The following is a 15888-nucleotide window of genomic DNA, read 5'->3' as shown; positions in this document are numbered from 1 at the left end:
ACACACACACACACACACACACACACACACACACACACACACACACATGCGCTCGCACACGGAGACCCACATGAAGACCAAGCTGTCCCTTGACCACATATGTGCAGGGGCCCTCTGTGTAGACCATGCATACTCCTTAGTTGATGTCTCAGTTTCTGTAAGCCTCCATGGGTCTGGGTAAGTTGTCTCTGTTGGTCTTTTTGTGAAGTTCCGGACATGAAGACTGAAGTGACCACCTCCTACCAGGCAGGACTAGTGGAAGGAGGAAAATAACAACCCACTGACAAAACCTTCTATCCAAAAATTACCCTGCTTACAAGAAGTTCAGAAATAAATAGGGAACAAAGATTGAGGGAATATCCAACCAACCTGAGACCGAGCCCATGCTAGAGAGCCAGCTTTTTACACTATTAATGATGCTCTGCTATGCTTGCAGCCAGGAGCCTATCTTGACTGTCATCTGGGAGGCTCAAGCCAGCAGCAGATCAGACAGACGCTGGGGCTTGCAGACAAGCATGGGGTGGAGCTCCAGGGGTCCTGTGGAAGTGTTGGGGGAAAGACGATTCTTTCTTTGTAACCATAAATTGCAGCCTGCCAGTTAAGAAAAAGCTGGCTTGGAATTTACCTTGCTTGCTCACACTGTTAATCTCTAACAAGTTGTTCAGTTTAAGTCTTTTCTGAGACTAATACTCCAACCAAGGACCATGCATCAAGATAACCTAGAATTCCTGCACAGATGTAGCCCATGGCAGCTCAGTGTCTAACTGGGTTCCCTAGTAAGGGGAACAGGGGCTGTCTCTGACATGAGTTCAATGGTGGCTCTTTGATCACCTCCCCCTGAGGGGAAAGGCAGCCTTACCAAGCCACAGAGAAAGACAATACTGCCAGTCCTGATGAGACCTGATAGGTTAGGGTCAGATGAAAGGGGAGGAGGATCTCCCCTATCAGGACTGGGGAAGAGGAATGGGAGGAGAAGAGGGAGGGTGGTCAGGATTGGGAAGGGTTGAGGGAAGAGGTTACAGCTGGGATACAAAGTGAATACATTGTAATAAATAAAATATTTTAAAAAGAAAAAATGTATATGGGTTCTTGGGAATAATTTGTTTTTCATAGTTCTTTCTCTCACAATATATAAAATATTTGATCATGGGAGGGTATTGGAAAAGTTTCTTTTACCAATGTATGCTCATTGTACTCATTCACTTACAGAAAAATAGAATGTAATCACATTGTGCTTGAAAGATCTTGCTGAGACATATAAGCTGTGGGAGAAATAATAAATGTTAGAACCTGCTCTTTGAAGTTTGTTCCATCCACCAATTATAAACATATATATATATGTATATCTATTATATTATACATATATATTATACATATACATATATACATATATAGTATATGTATGTATATATGTGTGTGTATGTGTATATGTACATTAGCAGGTTGAGTTGGAATCTTTTTCCATCTTCAAAGATATGTGTATGGGTATATATGTATATGTCTAAGGTTGGGTTGAAACTCACTTTTCAGAGTTTGTTCCATCAACCAAATGTATGTATGTATGTATGAAGATATGTACAGTAGCAGGTAGGGTTGGAGCTCGTTCTTTGGAGTTTGCTCAATCCACCCAATGTGTGAATGCATGCATGTATGTATGTATGTATGTATGTATGTGTGTATTTAAGTAGGTATGTGTATGTGTAGTTAAGAAATTTGTTGGACCTACCTGCTGGAATCTGTCTTACTTCATTCATCATCAAGTATAAATGTAAGTGTGTGTGTGTGTGTGTGTGTGTGTGTGTGTGTGTGTGTGTGGTCTTTTTTATTTCCTTCTTTCCTTTCCCTTTTAGGCACTTGGCACCACCAGTGGAAGCCCCAACAAGAGCCATCAGTTCCATCCCCCATTGGCTACAGTCAGGTGGAAGTCCTTGTCAGGAAGCTACCAGCTCTGGCCTGCCACCAAGAAAAATCAGTTCTGGACCCTCCATTTACTATTATCAGTGGAAGCTGCAGTCAACAACAGTTGATCCCAGCCTGAAAAGTTAAGCCTTTCACCCTCAGAGAAAGTCTACTGGGTGATCAGCCAGCCACTGATCTACACCCTGACTCAGTTTCCCCTAGAATGTCAAAGATGGTCTTTGACAATAAAAGGCATACAATGAGGTCTAAAAGACAAATTAATCCCAATACTGTAATAATGGGTAATTTAAATACCATACCATCAGCAATAAATAGATCGATTCTCAGTTTCATGAGGTCCCATTTATTGAGTGTTGATCTTAGAGCCTGTGCTGTTGGGAGTGCATACATCTGACATGTGCTCAAATAATTCAAGGACATTTATTCAACCATGTTTGTAGCAGCTCTATTCATTATAACCAGAAGCTGGAAACAACTTAGATGTCCCTCAACTGAGGAATGGATACAGAAGTTGTGGTACATTTACACAGTGTCATACTACTCAGCTATTAAAAACAAGGAAATCATGAAATTTGCAGGCAAATGGTGGGAACTAGAAAAGATCATCTTGAGTGAGGCAAGGTAGAAGCAGAAAGACACACATGATATATAGTCATTCATAAGTGGATATTAGCCATACAATATAGGATAAACATACTAAAATCTATACTCTTAAAGAAGCTAAACAACAAGGAAGACACTAGGGAAGATGCTCAATCCTCATGCAGAAGGACAAATGTAATAGACCTCAGAAGCAGGAGAAGATAGGGAACAGGACAGGAGCCTACCACAGAGGGCTTCTAAAAGACTACTAATTGAGGTATTGAAGCAGAGACTCATAGCCAAACTTTGGGCAGAGTACAGGGAATCTCATGAAAGAAGGGAGAGATAGAAAGACCTGCAGGGAACAGGAGACCAACAGAGCAAAAAAAAGAGACCAACAAGCAAAAAAAAAAAAAAAAAAAAAAAAAAAAAGAGAGAGAGAAAGACCACAACGAGACCAACAAAAAAAAAAAAAAAAAAGCTCAGCCCTGAGGGCCCTGAAGAGAATGATACCCCAAACAAGGACAAATGCATGTAGAAGACCTAAAACCCTAGCTCAGATGTAGGCCATAGACTCAGTCTCCAAGTAGTGTTCCTAATAAGGGGAGTAAGGACTTTCTCTGGCATGAACTTAGTGACAGGCTCTCTGATCACTTCCCTTGGGGGGTGCAGCCTTGCCAGACCAAGAGGAAGACAATGCAGCTAGTCCTGAGGAGATCTGATAGGCTAGGGTCAGATGGAAAGGGAGAAGGACCTCCCCTATCAGTGGACTAGGGGAGAGGTATAGAGAGAGAAGAGAGAGGGAAGGTGGGATTGAAAGGCAATGATGGAGGGGGCCACAGCTGGGATACAAACTGAATAAATTGTAATAAATAATAATAATAAAAATAAAATAAAAAATAGACCCTCAGGACAAAGTATAAACAAGAAATATTGAAGTTAAATAATACTGTAAACCAAGTGGCCCTAATAGACATTCACAGAACATTTATACAAATATTAAAAACTTCTCAACAGTCTATGCAACTTTAAAAAAAGGGGACAGAATATTTGGATACAATATACAATGTACTGGAAAATGGAAACAACATTATGTGTTCTATCTGACAACAATGGAGCAAAACAAGGTATTAACAGCCAAAGAAAACACACAAGCTCACAGAGATTAAACATCACACTACTGAAGACTGAATGGGTTAATAGAGGAACCAGATGTTATTTCATACAGCCATCAATAAATATACTTTAGATAAAGGCAGGAAAGTGCATACAGAAAAATAAAACTAAATGCTTATCTATCACCTTGCACAACACTCAACTCCAAATGGAAATCTGATAAGACAAAATTTGACATGTGTGTTCTCAGGAAATGAAAAAGTTTCTGTACAAAAGAGGCTGCCAACTGGCTGAAGAAGCAGCCACCAAATGGGAGAAAATGTTTTCCAGGTATATATCTGAAAGAGGATATGTGTCTAGAATATACAAAAAAACTAAAAACCATAAGAATATCTAAGGACCACAAAATGGACAACATGGGTAAACGATTCAACTAAATATAAAGTGTTTGAAAGAAGAAATATAAGTGGTAATGAAACACTTTGAAAAGGGTTCAATATATTTAAGCTGCAGGGAACCGCAAATGAAAATTACTTTGAGATCCCATTTCTTCCCCAGTCAAAATAGCCATCAAGAATATAAATAATTTAATATAAATGCTGAAATGGATGTGGGGAAAGTAAGTCTCTTACATCCACTAGTGGGGGTGTAAACTGTAACTACTTTGGAAAAAATCTCTAAAAAAATTACCACTTGGCTCCGCCATACCACTTCTGGTGGGTTGAATGTAAACAGCCCCATAGGCTCATACGTCCTGCCACCCATACAAGTGTGTCACTGGGGCCAGGCTTTGAGGTCTGAGATGCTCAAACCAGGCCCAATGTGACTCTGTCTTCCTGCTGTCTGCCACTCTGGATGTAGAAATCTCAGCTACCTCTCAGCTACCAACACCATGTCTGCCTGCATGCCCCAATCATTGCCGCTATGATGACGATGGACTAGAACTGAACTGTAAACCAGCCCCAATTGTATGCTCTTCTTTATAAGAGCTGCCATGGTCATGGTGTCTCCTCACAGCAATAGAAATACACACTTATTAGACACCACTCCTGGACATCTACCCTAAGACTCTATCATAGTGCAGAGATACTTGTTCATCCATGTTTATTGCTTTTATATTAAAAATAGCTAGGAATTGGAAACAGGTGTTTATCATCTGATGAATGGACAATGAAGTTTTATTCAGCTGTATAAAAAGGAAAATTTAAAAGTTCACGAGTATATGGATACAACTGTTCAATATTGGTATGCATAAGTTAGTCAAAGCTTGAAAGTATTAAAATAGCATGCTCTCTCTCATTTGAAGATTGTATTTTACTTTTACTTGTTTAACCTGAATACCACAGAATCTAGGAACCCAGGAAGGGAGCATTTGTTGAAAGATACTGCAAGCAGTAGAGTTAACAGTATATAATAAAATGTAATTAGAGAGAGGGAAGACTGGGGCCAGAAAGATTTAAGCAGAGTAGGAAATGGAAGGATCAGAGAGATGAATGAGATGGGATTCTCTTAAAGCATGTCTGAAAAAGTTGTATAGAAACTTATAAAACACAACTGAAAATGCAAACAAGAGATTAAAGGGAAGTACCTTATGAATTCCCAGTGTCAGCTGTGAATACCACCATAGGAGTTATTGATGAGGGATGATCTAGAAACCTAACACAATATAGACTTTTGTCAGTCCTCCTGGTTGACCACCAGAACTAGAGAATATCTTATTGCTGAGGATAGCATATCAATTGAAAAGTATAGAGAAAGCATGCTGGAACTAAGCTGGAGAGTTGTTGCTTGCTCTTTCAGCATCGCTACTCAAACCCTGAAAGGTACGGTAACAACCTCCAGGTACCCATTTCTGAAAATAATGGTATGATAATTATGAGGGCAATCAATCACTTTACTTTGAAATCTACTGCTCAGGAGGGAACCCAGGCTTGATACTGTGATCATTCTCAGAGAATGTCAGGGAAGTTCTAGGTCTACGGTTATATGTTGGGATTTACTACTGTTTTAAAACTAAAACCTCAAACTGCCTTCTAAATACCTTATATTTATACCTGTAGATGAAAGCAATTCTTGGTCTTAATCAGAGAGGTTTCTCTTTCTAAATACAGGGCTCCTTTGTTACCTAAGGCATTTAGAATTGGTGGTTGAGAACTTAGTTTTCAATAGGACATTTATATCACACCCTTTGAGGCTCAGGGGACATTGTGAAAGAGAAAGCTGGGAAGCCAGCCAAAGCTGGAAGACTGTTAAAACCAGAAGACAGTGAGAAATGCAGTGAAATATTACCCTATAGGCACATCACAATCATGAATTCATAACAGCTCTGGTTACTTGCATTAGGCTTGCTCAAGTTGGCCCTGTCAACTATTAATTGTGGGAGGAGGACTCGTAGAGACTTACACATTGCCCATGAACTGTTGACAAACACACTGCTGAGCTCACCAAATCCGTTCTTCACAGACAAGTCTGGTCAAACCTACAGTGAGCCACAGAACAAAATACACCGGAATGAAAGATATTTGTTGGAAAATTATGTGTGTGTTTGAGTAGGGAGACAGGGTTGGCAATGAGGTAAGAAAGTGCCTTAATTTAGTTTATAGTGCAGTGATAATTACCATGACCAAAAGCAACTTAGGGAGGAGAAGATTCATTTCGCATTTCAGCTTATATCCCATAATGAAAGGAAGTCAGAGCAGGGCTCAGGCAGTGAACCTGGAGGTAGGAACTGAAACAGAGACTTTGAAGGAACACTGCTTACTGGCTTGCTTCCCATGCTCTGTGTTGCCTGCTTTCTTATATAAACCAGCACCACTTGCCCAGGATTGGTACCACACAGAGCATGCTCTGGGCCTATCATTTAATCAAGAAAATGGATTACAGACTTGCTTATGCCAAGCAGTTTGGTTGGTGGCATGTTTTTCAATTGACATTCCTACTTCCTAGAAAAATCTGCCTTGTTTCAAGTTGGCGTTGGCCCCAAACAAAAATTAGTCCCCATCCTCCCAAAGACAAACAAACAAAAAGCCCAGCTGACCAGGCCAGAGAGGGTGAGAGTTGAGAGTAATTTGTATGCATTATATTACTGTATAAAATTGTCAACAAATTAAATTAATAAAAGCAAAGTACATGACCAAACAAAATCTTGAACATTCAGCAATGGTAATTCCCCCTACATTCTAACTCAATTTAAGGATGGCTTTTGGGGAATGACATAATGGAATGGCAGCTCCAACAGGAACTATTACAGCTATGTCTTTGTTTTGCTGGACAGTTTACAGAGTCTTTGCTATTTGGCACCTTGCTATTGATCTTGTGACATTTTTCTTTCCCTTTGTAGTTTTTGATCAAGACCACCAGATGCAATTTTCTTTCTAACTGCATATGACAGCAATATGTCTCACCGTTCGATCTGGGGAATAGATCAACTCTTCCACATTGCCTCATAATTTAGTTGTTTTTCCTGATGGGGAACTATCCCAGTCTAGAACATTGATGATATAGAGCTGACCAGGCTTGCTGAAATAGGTTTAGTGACATGCTCTCACCACAAGACAGCAATGATTCCATTCAGAGTGCAAATATGATTGCACCTGGACACTTAGGCTCCTGCAACCTTCCTCTGACTGACAAGGAATAGCTACTCTATTTGATGGGATAATTGGTATTCATTGTTAAATAAAAATTGGGTTCCTTCTATATAATTGGGGAAAGAAATAGAGTGTTTGAAAAAAATCTTAGCGTGCTGTGTGCTCTCATTACATCAGTGAAGCATGGCACATCCTCAGCAGGGCTGCCAAGTATACAAACCATACAAAGGTGAGTGGCTGAATGGCCCATCCAGAAAATAACTTTGACCAGTTGAGGTGGTATTGGAATAAAAGAACTATGCAATGTATAGTAAAAGAGCTATAAATGTCAGCACTGACTTCATGACAAAAGTACAATGACGAGACGAGTGAGAGGTTTTATGAGCACTTCTTTTCTCTATTTAAATGTACCAATAATGATATAAAAATTGCATGGTAAGTCCTGAGTCTGGAGATCTATGTTGGCAAATTTAACCACACGTCATTTATGTCAACATTCACAAGCTTTCAGACTGTTATGCCACGTGTGTTCTCCAGCTTCTGGGCAACTTCTCCTTGTTATTCTTTGCATTTTTCTCTTTGACCCTTGCTGTGGTCTACTTCTCCTTATGAGCTGTAGGCTGTGGAAGGTGATTGCATTAAGTATGGAGGGTTGCGGGCCCACCACCTCTTTTCAGGGACCTTTCAGCTGTTCTTTAAGGGCCTTTCACATAATTGCACTATACATGTAGGACAATCCTCCCCTTGGTTGATTCATGCACAACTGATTTAGGACCTTCACAACATTTGAAAAATAAATTTCACTTTTGATGCATAAGTTGATCTGAATCCCTGGGGTGACTGCTCTTACAATTGTAGATCATGCTGTCATTCACAGAAAGTTGAGTAAATAAAATGGATGTGTGAGGAATCTTAGTGGGCATCTTAGAATTCTTGCTGCATTGAGCGCCTATTTAGCTTTCCTACATATGCAAGCAATTCTTCAAAAGGACTGCCAATGAGCTCTTCCTTAGCTTCACCACTGGGAATGACTGCATGTGTTTAAAGGCAGCTCCCAGCCTGTGATCCCAGAGCTCAGTACCAGGATGCTTGGCACCAGGTGTGCACACCTTCTGTTTATTCAAGCAGCCTTGGTAAGAGAAGAAGTTGTTAATATCCAAGAAAAATTCTTGCGTTGCACCACAAAGCGATTCTGTTAATAGAAAACACTCTGTTAAATGACTGTTGCCAATGACTGGTGAATGAAATCATTTAAAGGGGGGGGGTGTGGAAAACTAGGAGCAGAGAGCGAAATATTTCACTTAGAGTATGGAGGTGTTTTTTTTTTTTTTCTTGTGGAAAACAAATTGATTCTTACATGTGAATCTACTTAACTTGAAGAGGTCTGAAGTGAATTGTTACTTGCAAGCTCCACTGCCATTCACAGTGAAGGCAATGTCTTTAGACTTGGTGGTAGGCAGAAGATTATCATTTGAATAATTCGTATACATGTGTCTGGAATAGGTTAGGCATGCCTCCCTGAGAGGCTGTGTATTACAAAGGCTGTCATTAAGTTAACTTACATTTCTGCCCCAATTCCTGGCTTAGCTGCTTGACTCTGAGTTATGAATTGTGAATGGACTGTTGATGTTGGGGTCTAAAGCTTAACATCCATGTCTCCTAAAGTTGTCATTAAATAGTAATGACATAAAGCTCAGAAGCTCTGGCAATTTTCAGAGGGGTATTGGAGGTACAGTGTGCTGTTAGCTGAGAATAAGGGAAAAAATACAGAGAGCACAAAATCTTAGCCTTCCTTTCACTGCCTAGCAATGAAAGTTTGATCCTTTGGTAGTATTGTAATGGAAGTACACACTCTTCATAGGGGTTTTCACCTTGCTAGTTCTTAACCCTCTTGCTAAGAATCAAAATTCCCAAGCAACAAGTTCTCAGGCAGCTTTGCCTGCCTTCGGTCCAACAAATGGTGTTTTCTCTGTTTGGTTTGGTTTTTGTTTGGTTTTTAAGGTCTATCCAGTAAAATAATTTTAAAAGACAACCACAAAATTGTTTTCTATTGAATACTCCTTTGGGAGCTGCTGCCTTTAAATCAATTAAGAAGTTCTAGTGTTTCTATCTCTGTCTTCTTTCATGAACTCAGTGGCTGACTCTTGGATCACCAACCCTTGAACGGGGTAGGGTGGGGGATCAGCCTTACCAGGCCACAGAGAAAGACAATGCAGACAGTCCTGATGAGACCTGATAGGCTAGGATCAACAGGAAGGAGAGGGAGACCTTACCTATGAGTGGACTGGGGGAGGGACATGGGAGGAGAAGAGGGAGGGAGGGCAGGAATGGGAGAGATTGAGGGAGAGGGCTACAGCTGAGATACAAAGTGAAAAAATTGTAATAAATAAAATAATAAATTTTAAAAAAGAAGTTCTAGTTTTAAAGTTCAGTGAGATTGCAGATAATGGAAGAGGACTTTAAAAAAAAATCAAGACCAGCCTATCACTTGGGCTCTTTGCAGCTTGCACACACTGATAAAATAACTCTTCAGATCAGAGCTACCTACTCACAGGGCAAAACAAAAGGCTCAGTGGAAGCCTGACCCATACCAGGAAGTTCTTTTCAACAGATATTCTCCTAATATTTCCAATAAGATGGAGAGCCTTGCATAATCCCTTTTTTGGAAGAAATATTGCTGCCTTAAATTCCTACACATGATAGAAAACAGAAATTGCATGTTCCATGTTTTGTTTGCTATTTGTGTTCAGTAGCATGGCAAGTCCCTAGAAATCTCTCCCACGATAGCATTCTCAGTGTTGTGGGTTTTTATTGTTCCCATGTGCATAACTGTCTAACTTGCGATCCAGCACTATCAGCCATCAGCACAGTGGTCGGGTCTGAAGTCAGCCCTGGCCACTTCCTTCACAACCCAGAAATAGAAGTTGCAACACTGAAAAGGAAACATAAGCAACGGGCCACCAATGACTGTCTTGTGAAAGGTATTCCTGTCTATCCTGAAAGGGGATTAAAGATCATCTGCAGGTCTCACCTCCATGGACCCTTTCGCTTGTTTTAGTATCTTGCTTTGGGGAAGCACCCAATAATACATCATGTGACAAAGGAAAAAATACACGATGACTTGCCAATAAAGAAATAGAGGCCCAGGAAATTTAACTTCTTTAATGCTGAGCCACTGTGACACACACACACACACACACAAACACAAACACTGAAGCCAGGAATTCTGACTTTTTAAGCACCATTCTTTTCAATACTTCAGATATTATACTATATATATTTATTTTGCTTTTTAGAAATTGTGTCTAATAATACTGTTAGCTCGTTATGAATTTTTCTTTTTGGTTAATACTTCTTTTCCTAAAACAATTCTTAACACTTATTTCATGCTGAATGTGATCCTGAATAAAAAAGACATTTCTACAACCACTTCCCTCCCTGTTCTTTGGTGTATCTATCTTGCTTCTCTCTTAAAAGTACATAGCTACAAGAAGTCATATTGTGCAGTTAACCTTGCCAGAAAGGTTTTTTCAGAAAAGGTGTACAGACTTAACCAGAGCATGAGTTTGAAACAGATGAGCTGAGTTATGAAATTTCAGTAGGGATGAATTATGATTGTGCATGACTGGAGAGCCAATCCTGCAGCTTCTTTTCTCTGGCACTTGGCTTTCTTCAACTGCTAGTACATTTCACAGTGTGATGCACAGGTGGCTCCCGAGACACATCCTATTAGTCTCAACACTCCTCTCACTCCTAAAAATCACATCAGCAGCAGCCGGTCCTGAAGAGTCTGTTCATTGCCTCCCAACATCTTTCCAACCCCCTTTCTTTTTTTAATTTTTATTTTTTTCTTCACAATTTATTCATTATATATCCCGATTGTAGCCCCTCCCTCAACTATTCCTAGGCCCACACTCCTTCCTCTTCCCCTAATCCTCTTCACCTAGTCCACTGAAAGGGGGAGTTCTCCACTGTTGCCATCTGCCCATAGCTTGTTAAGTCTTATCAGGACTGCCCTGGATCCTCTTCCTCAGTGGCCTGGCAAGGCTGCATTATCGGTGGCAAGTGATCAAAGAGCAGGCAACCAACTTCATGCTAGAGGCAGCCCCTGCTCCTCTCACAAGAGATCTAAATGGAGACTAAGCTTACAATTGGCCACTTCTGAGCAGGGGGTCTAGGTCCTCTCCGTGCACGGTCCTCTGCTGGTCCATCAGTATCTGCAGGATACCCTGGGCTCAGATCTTTTAGTTTTGCTGGTCTTTTTGTAGAGCTCCTGTCCCCTCCAAGGTGGATCAGTGAAATCGAATAGAAGACCCAGAAATAAACCCACACACCTATGGACATCTGAGTTTTATAAACATACTGAAACCATACAATGGAAAAAAGATAACATGTTCAACAAAGGGTGCTGGTATAACTAGATTTCCACAGGTAAAAAAAAATGCAAATAGACCCATATCTATCACCCTGCACAAAATTAAAGTCCAAGTGGATTGAAGATCTCAACATAAAACCAGACACACTAAATCTGTTGGAAGAAAAAATGGGGAAGAGCCTCAAACTCATAGGCACAGGAGACAATTTCCTGAACAGAACACCAACAGCTCAGGCTCTAAGACCTACATTAGTAATTGGGACCTCATGAAATTGAAAAGCTTCTGTAAAGCAAAGGACACTGCCAACAGAACAAAGCAACAGCCTACAGACTAGGAAAAGATCTTCACCAACCCTACATCCGATAGAGGGCTAATTTCCAGAATATATAAGCACTCAAGAAATTAGACACTAACAAACAAAATAATCCAATTAAAAATGGGGTACAGTGCTAAGCAGAGAATTCTTAACAGAGGAATATAGAATGGCAGAGAAACACTTAAAGAAATGTGCAACATCCTTAGCCAACAGAGAAATGCAAATCAAAACAACTCTAAGATTCCATCTGACATCTATCAGAATGGCTAAGATCACAAACTCCAGTGACAACACATGTTGGAGAGAATGTGGAGAAAGGGGAACCCTACTCCATTGCTGGTAGGAGTGCAAACTTGTACAATCACTTTGGAAATCAATCTGGCACTTTCTCAGACAATTAGGAATAGCACTACACCCCACCTCTTTCTTAAATGCATGTTCTTAGTCACCTCTGCCTGGGAATTATTTGGAGTACCTGCTCCTGGTCTACTGGAACCTAGTATAACCCTTTATCTCAGACTCACAGAACTGGGAAGGGATCTGTGTTCACAGGAGCAGCTCATAGCCAGTAAGTCAGCCATCAAGAAGCTAACATTTAGCTACTAACTGTCTGGGAATTCTCAGAAACTCCCTGGTTGCCTCCTCCTTCAAGTTTATTTCTTGTCTTTGTTTCCCGAGATTATATTCTGAGAGACATCCCTATCAATAAGTCCTTTTTTTTAAGTGTTGTGAGGAGCTGATGGAAAAAAAGAAAAAACAAAACAAAACAAAACAAAACAAAAAAACCGAAACAAACAAACAAAAAGGTGCTATGTAATTTGCTGTACTAGTGTTAAATTTCAACTCCAACTCCTTCTTTGACTTCTCATTGATGCCATAACAATTTACAATAATTAACTGAGTTGCTTTAAAAAGCACAAAATGTATGTTCTTCCACTTCTGGAAGCCAGAGATCTAAATGCTCTTCTGAAGGCATGCTCTTCTAAATGCTCTACATGAAGTCTTCATGGAAGACTGCTCTAGTTGATGGACCTTCTCTCTTCTTTTGTTACAGAAATATTGAAAGCCATAGGTTGTGGAGGTCCTTTAAAGGACTACTAATCCCTTTTTTTTTTTTTTTAAAGAGAACAGAACCTTTAGCCAGTGTAGAGAACAACTACCCAAAAAGTAAATTAAGTTGGGTTGTTCAGTCACCTGCCTAATGTAGTACCATTTGGAAAGGCTGATTCACTTAGCCATGCTAAGAAGATCGGAGGAAAAATTATTCTCTTAATGAGATAAAGGACAATTTTTTTTTGCCAGAATACCATCTCTCTAGGCAGCCTTCTCTGAATCTATAGCCAAGAGGTTGGGTTGAGCCCGCACACATTTCTGATTTACGCAGGAAAAAGTGCACCTTCTCCTTTTCTTTTCTCCTTCCCTCTGTCAGGTATTTGCCTGCATCTTGGCATGCTTTCTTGATGCTCTAAGGTTTCTCATTCCCTTTCCATGAAATTATTTCTGTCCTGCCCAGCCTATAGGGCTGCTTAAAAATACTGTGGCTTTCTCTCTCCCTCTGCCCCATCACCTTCTTCCATGTTCTATTAAGATGCTACTCTCATTTGCCTATTTTTTTAAATTTTTTATTTTTATAAATTAAAGTGTATTCACTTTGTATCCCAGCTGTAGCACACCCCCTTGTACCCTCCCAATACCACCCTTCCTCCCTCATCTCTTTCCGTGCCCTTCCCCAAGTCCACTGTTAGGGGAGGTCCTCCTCCTCTTCCCTCTGACCCTAGCCTGTCAGGTGTCATGAGGACTGGCTGCATCGTCTTCCTCTGTGCCCTGGTAAGGCTGCTCCCCACTCAGATGGAGGTGATCAAAGAGCCAACCACTGAGTTCATGTCAGAGACAGTCTCTGTTCCCCTTATGAGGGAAGTCACTTGGAGACTGAGCTGCCATGGGTGACATCTGTGCATAAAACATGCAACAGGATAGGAGCCTACCACAGAGGGCCTCTGAAAAGACTCTACCCAATAGGGGATCAAAGTAGATGGTAAGACTCATAGCTAAACTTTGGGAAGAATGCAGGGGATCTTATGAAAGAAAGGGGAGATAGAAAGACCTGGAGCGAACAGGAGCTCTACAAGGAGCGCAACACAACTAAGAAATTTGGACACAGGGGTCTTTTCTGAGACTGATACTCCAACAAAGGACCACGCATGGAGATAGCCTAGAGCCCAATTATTTTTTTTAAACTAATAAACATGTCCTTGAATATGCTCCTATGTCACGTCTTAACTTCTCTTATTAAGAAGAGTAAGAATCCTGAGAGGGAACCTCAGTGTCCCTGGTAACGAATGTATCCCCACACATGGCTACTCAAAAATGCTCATAATACTTTCACTATTCCATCTTCCCTGCTCCTTCTTGGCTTTAAAGGATCTCTCATATTTCCTAGCGATCATACAGGTGACCCAGGCCACCAATTTTCTCATATAAAAGTTCTTAATTTAACCGTATGTTCAAGTTCTTTTTGCCATGGAAAATAATGCCTCCAAAGGTGCTGAGAATTCAAATGTAGACATAGGGTAAGAGAGTATTTTATTTACCAAACAGTGTCTCATTAAAATATTTGACCTATAAGGATTATGAGTGTGTTGTCCATATTAGTGTTTAAATGGAGTACTAATTTTTTTTGTCTAAAACATTGAAGTTACGTTGAATGTATACACTATAAACGAGGATCTGAATGAAGAATAATATGACATTGTTTTTTCCATTAAAAAATTTGGTTATCTTGCTTAACATACATTTTAGGATCATCAATTTTTGTGATTCTACTTACCTTGGGTGCTGAATGCTAAATAATAATCAATTTTTATATGTACCAGATTTTCATTATCCATTCATCTGTTGATGAACATCTAGGTTGGTTCCATTTCCTTGTCATGGTGAAAAGAGCAGCAACCAACATGGACTTGCAAATATTACTACATAGAGTACAGAGTTCTCTGGGTATATGGCCAAGAACCTCCAAAGTGACATCTATAATGGCTGTACTGATTTTCAGATTAGTGAATAAACTTCCTATTCTGTTTTCATCCTTGTCAACATTTGTCACATTCCTTGATGATAGCCATCCTGAGAGATTCTGAGGCAGCATCTCCAAGGAACTTTAATTTGCATATCCTGAAGACAAGGGATGTTGAACTCTTTTTAAAATAGTTCCTGGCCATTTGTATTTCTTATAATGAAAATTGTTTATTCAAATTACTAACCTTTGGTTGATTGGCAGATTTATTTTATAAATATTTAATTTCTGCCATTCTTGATAAATTCTGAACATAATTCCTTTGCCTAAAATATAGCTGATAAAGGATTACATTTTAATTTGTGCTTTCTTTGTGATTTAAATATTTTGAATATAGTTAGAATTCATTTGCTGGTGACTTGATTTGAAGGTATCACTCATTTTGTATTAAATAATGATTTATTATATAAAAATATGACATCAATTTCCAGTTTTCTAGAATTTCTTCATTTTTATTAGATTTATTCACTAGCAATAATTTTCAGGTTTTCATGATGGAGGTCCATTCAGACTTTGTTTTGTTGATCATTTCTCGTGTTCCCTTCATTCATTGTCCTGGTCTCTGTTCTTGTTGATCTCTATCACCACCAAATCCTCTCCCACTTCTGTGTCATGTATTCTAACACCATTTTTTCTCTCCCACACTCTTTTCTATAGTGGCTGTCCACAAGCACAGTCCCATCCAGAAGTGAACTGTATTCCCAGCATTGTTTTAAATGTAGTAACTGCGAATAGAATACTTGCTACGCCTCTAATTTCTTTTTCATCATTGGTGTATAGAAAAGTTACTTAATTTTGTATGTTGATTTTGTGTCTTGGTACTGAGAGAATCAAATCTATGTTTTCTGGTGGAGACTGTAAGGTCCTTTATGTACAGGACAGTGCCATTTGCAGACAAGGGTGATTTGTCTTCTT

At 39.8% G+C, this 15888-nt stretch overlaps 1 protein-coding gene across 1 annotated transcript in view; it reads right to left on the bottom strand.

Annotated features, from left to right (window-relative positions):
* The window catches only part of LOC129688960 (cytochrome c-like), a 20767-nt gene extending 9348 nt beyond the window's left edge, over positions 1-11419 (bottom strand). Inside the window, exon 1 of the mRNA XM_055624038.1 lies at positions 11358-11419. Coding sequence (XP_055480013.1) covers positions 11358-11419 — 62 coding nt within the window. The remainder of the gene's footprint in view (positions 1-11357) is intronic.
* Positions 11420-15888: the final 4469 nt, after the last annotated feature.

This window comes from Psammomys obesus, unplaced genomic scaffold, assembly GCF_907164565.1.
Source record: "Psammomys obesus unplaced genomic scaffold, mPsaObe1.curated_primary_1811, whole genome shotgun sequence".
Taxonomy (NCBI): Eukaryota; Metazoa; Chordata; class Mammalia; order Rodentia; family Muridae; genus Psammomys; species Psammomys obesus.
Note: the sequence above shows the minus strand (reverse complement) of the source record. Positions and strands in the feature narration are given on the sequence as shown.